Source organism: Equus asinus, chromosome 17 (genome assembly GCF_041296235.1).
Source record: "Equus asinus isolate D_3611 breed Donkey chromosome 17, EquAss-T2T_v2, whole genome shotgun sequence".
Classification (NCBI taxonomy): Eukaryota; Metazoa; Chordata; class Mammalia; order Perissodactyla; family Equidae; genus Equus; species Equus asinus.
The window spans coordinates 37,198,541-37,201,869 of NC_091806.1; the positions used below are offsets into that span (position 1 = coordinate 37,198,541).

The 3,329-nt window shown below is 38.2% G+C and overlaps 1 protein-coding gene across 1 annotated transcript; it reads right to left on the minus strand.

Moving 5' to 3' along the window:
- Positions 1-1,868: 1,868 nt before the first annotated feature.
- On the minus strand, positions 1,869-2,807 carry LOC139040937 (olfactory receptor 5AN1-like). The gene has a single exon (XM_070488640.1). It carries the CDS (start codon positions 2,805-2,807, stop codon positions 1,869-1,871), a length of 939 nt encoding a protein of 312 aa, XP_070344741.1.
- Between the last annotated feature and the right edge of the window lie 522 nt (positions 2,808-3,329).

Sequence of the window (3,329 nt, forward strand, 5' to 3'; positions counted from 1 at the left end):
TCATTGCAGCATTATACACAAAAGCCAAGACATAGAAGCAACCTAAGTGCCCATGAGTGGATGAATGGATAAAGAAGATGCAGCATATATACACAATGGAACACTACTCAGCTATTAAAGAAGATGAAATTTTACCATTTGCGACAAGATGGATGGACCTTGACTATATTATGTAAGCAAAAAGTCAGACAGAGAAAGTCAAATATCGTAAGGTTTCACTCATAAGTGGAAGATACAAGCAGTAACAACAATAAACAAACACAGGGAAATACAGATTAGATCAGCTGTTACCAAAGGGGATGGGTTGTGGGGCAAGGGGTGAAAAGAGTAAAAGGGCACATGAGTACAATGACAAATGGTAACTATTCTTTGGGGGGTGAACATGATGTAGTCTACATATAATTTGAAATGTAATGATGTATACCTGAAATTGATATAATGTTCTAAATCAGCATTACTTCAAAAAAAATATAAATAACAAGCCAAAAATAAGAATTCAATGAAACTCTAAGAATAATATGTAAATGTAATGACATGTTTTGTACCAGTTTGTTCAAGTCAGAGCAATCTCGAAAGTCAACATTCAGTGTTGCTACACATCTTTTTTTTAACCTGACCACAACTTTCTCTCCTACTTCACACAGCAAAAACTGTTCAGAGTTGAGAACCTTGCTTGTACCACCATCTATCTCCTTTCCTGGCCCTTGAAGTTTGCTGGAAATATCAGCATTAGAGTAACACAAACCATTCTACTTCATCTATAATATCACCCCAAAAAACCATAAATCTCTAAGACATAAAATGTTGAACAAAATGATAGGAAAGAAAGTATATCAATTTTCTATATTTGCTCTTTGTCTTTGCAATACTGAATATTCAGTAATTCTGTTATTATGATGAGCTGTCACATGTATTCTCACACCAAATAGTTTCAGATGTTTGAGATATGAAAAATGATTTGGTAGTGTGATCCCATTGGCTATGTGAACCAAGGGTAAATTTTCCAGATTGGATGGGGTAGAAAAAGGGAGAGTTGAGTCCCACAATATCAGAAATTGCTATTGGCTGTGACATGGATTTTGAATATCATCTCCCATCAGAAATCCCCACTGGACACTATGTGCAAAAAATTAACTCATCAGATTCATAAATAAACGGCATTGAAGGGACAAGATACTTCCTTCCATTCCTTTTATGATTCAAATCACCTCCTCCTTCCTTAGACTATAGGTGGTATAGACTAGGATGTAATAAAAAATTTATTAGATGATTAGCATTGAAAGAGGCCTTAGACAAACACTAGCTAGGTAAGATTGGTCTTTGCAGTAGGCACAACCAGACCAATTGCACAGGATTGTTTCTGTCCAAAGTCACATCCTTTCTCTTTGTTCCTTCCTATTCTGGTCAGAAACACAAAACAAACATTGGTCACTTCTGTGTCTTAGTCATGCTGCTGCATCAAAATATTTGAGTGACAAAGTTTCTATATCCAAGAGGACCTCTGTCTGTTACCTTTCCTTTCATGTCAGAGTCCTGCAATTGGGCAGGGTTCAATCTCAGAAACTAAAGGAAGCAACAAGCTTTTAAACCTGATGTTTCATAAATGATGGAAAGATTGATATATAAATAAATGATCAATCTACTCCTCATGTAAGCTGATGTTCATGAACCTCTAGGACTTAAAGATATTGTGTTTGCATGGCATTGAGTCACCTATTGGTCCATTTTGGCATATTATTTGTGTCAAATTAAGTCTTCTTTTTCCAAAGGCAGTATGAATTTTGTTATAGTGCATTCTTGTGCATATTATTGTGGGTTAAGGTGATTCTGATAGGATAAATATGTCAAAAATCTCATAATCTATGACCTCAGCAATACTTTCTCTTCTTTTGCAACCTCTTCAAGGCGTCTTTGATTTCTTTGTTCCTCAGACTATAAATCAAGGGATTCAACATGGGAATCACCACAGTGTAGAAGACTGATGCAAATCTGTCAAAGCTGGAGGAACCGCCAGAGCTGGAACTCAAGTAGACAAAGATACTTGAGGAATAGAAGAGGGTCACTGCTGTCAGGTGAGAAGCACAGGTGTTGAAAGCCTTGGACCTGCCTTTAGCTGAAGTGATCTTCATAATGGAGATGACAATACAGCCATAAGATATCATGATAATTGAGACATTTATTATCCCAAAGATCACTATTAATACCGCAGTCATGAGTTGTACAAAGAAAGTGTCAGTGCAGGACAAGACTAACAGTTGTGGCATGTCACAGAAGAAGTGGTTGATGACATTAGGCCCACAGAATTGGAGCTGAAGCATGGCACACAATTGGGATATAGAACCAGAGAATCCTGCCATATAGGACCCAAGCACCATTTGAACACACAGAGTGGGTGACATGATGGATGAATAGAGAAGTGGGTTACAAATGGCAGCATATCGATCATAAGCCATGGCTGTCATGAGACAAGACTCACTCAGTCCCATGGTTGAAAAGATGAAGTATTGAACAGCACAACCCGCAAGGGTGATGGTTTGCTGCTCCTGGAAAAAGTTGGAGAGCATCTTGGGAACTGTGGAGGTCACGTAGCAGATATCAATGAAGGACAGATTATGGAGGAAGAAGTACATGGGTGTGTGGAGATGGAAATCCATCCTTATTAAGATGATGAGAAACAGGTTCCAAATCAGAGTCAAAATGTACACCAACAGGAATACAACGAAGAGCACTGCTCTGATTCTGGGGAAATCTGAGAATCCCAAGAGGAGGAAATGGGTGATAGCTGTAATAGTTCCTCCTTGAGTCATTGGCTTGGTGCTCCTAAAATGAGAAAAGAGTCAAAAGAATGCATTACTGACTCACGTGAAATGACAACATTATAATTCTGACATCTGCCATTTTCTTCCCTTCACTGAGCACTGAAAAATGGAAAACGCTTTACCGTCCTAGAAGGAAGACTACAGTTTCCATCTAATTGTCAAATAGGACCTTCTCAGTGTTTCAGGTTCCCAATTACCTGATGAGGTCTCAGAAAAATTAAAAGACATATTTTAAAAATATTAAATATTTATTAAATTAAATATTTAATATAGGACCCCAGAACCATCTGAACACACAGAGTGGGTGACATGATGGATGAATAGAGAAGTGGGTTACAAATGGCAGCATATCAATCATAAACCATGGCTGTCATGAGACAAGACTCATTCAGTCCCACGTTTGGAAGGGTGAAGTATTGAACAGCACAACCCACAAGGGTGATAGTTTGCTACTCCTGGAAGAAATTGGAGAGTATCTTGGGGGCTGTGGAGGTCACGTAGCAGATATCA

Bases quoted from the DNA above. Each gene is read 5' to 3' on its own strand.
- LOC139040937 (XM_070488640.1), bottom strand. From the start codon at position 2,807: ATGACTCAAGGAGGAACTATTACAGCTATCACCCATTTCCTCCTCTTG.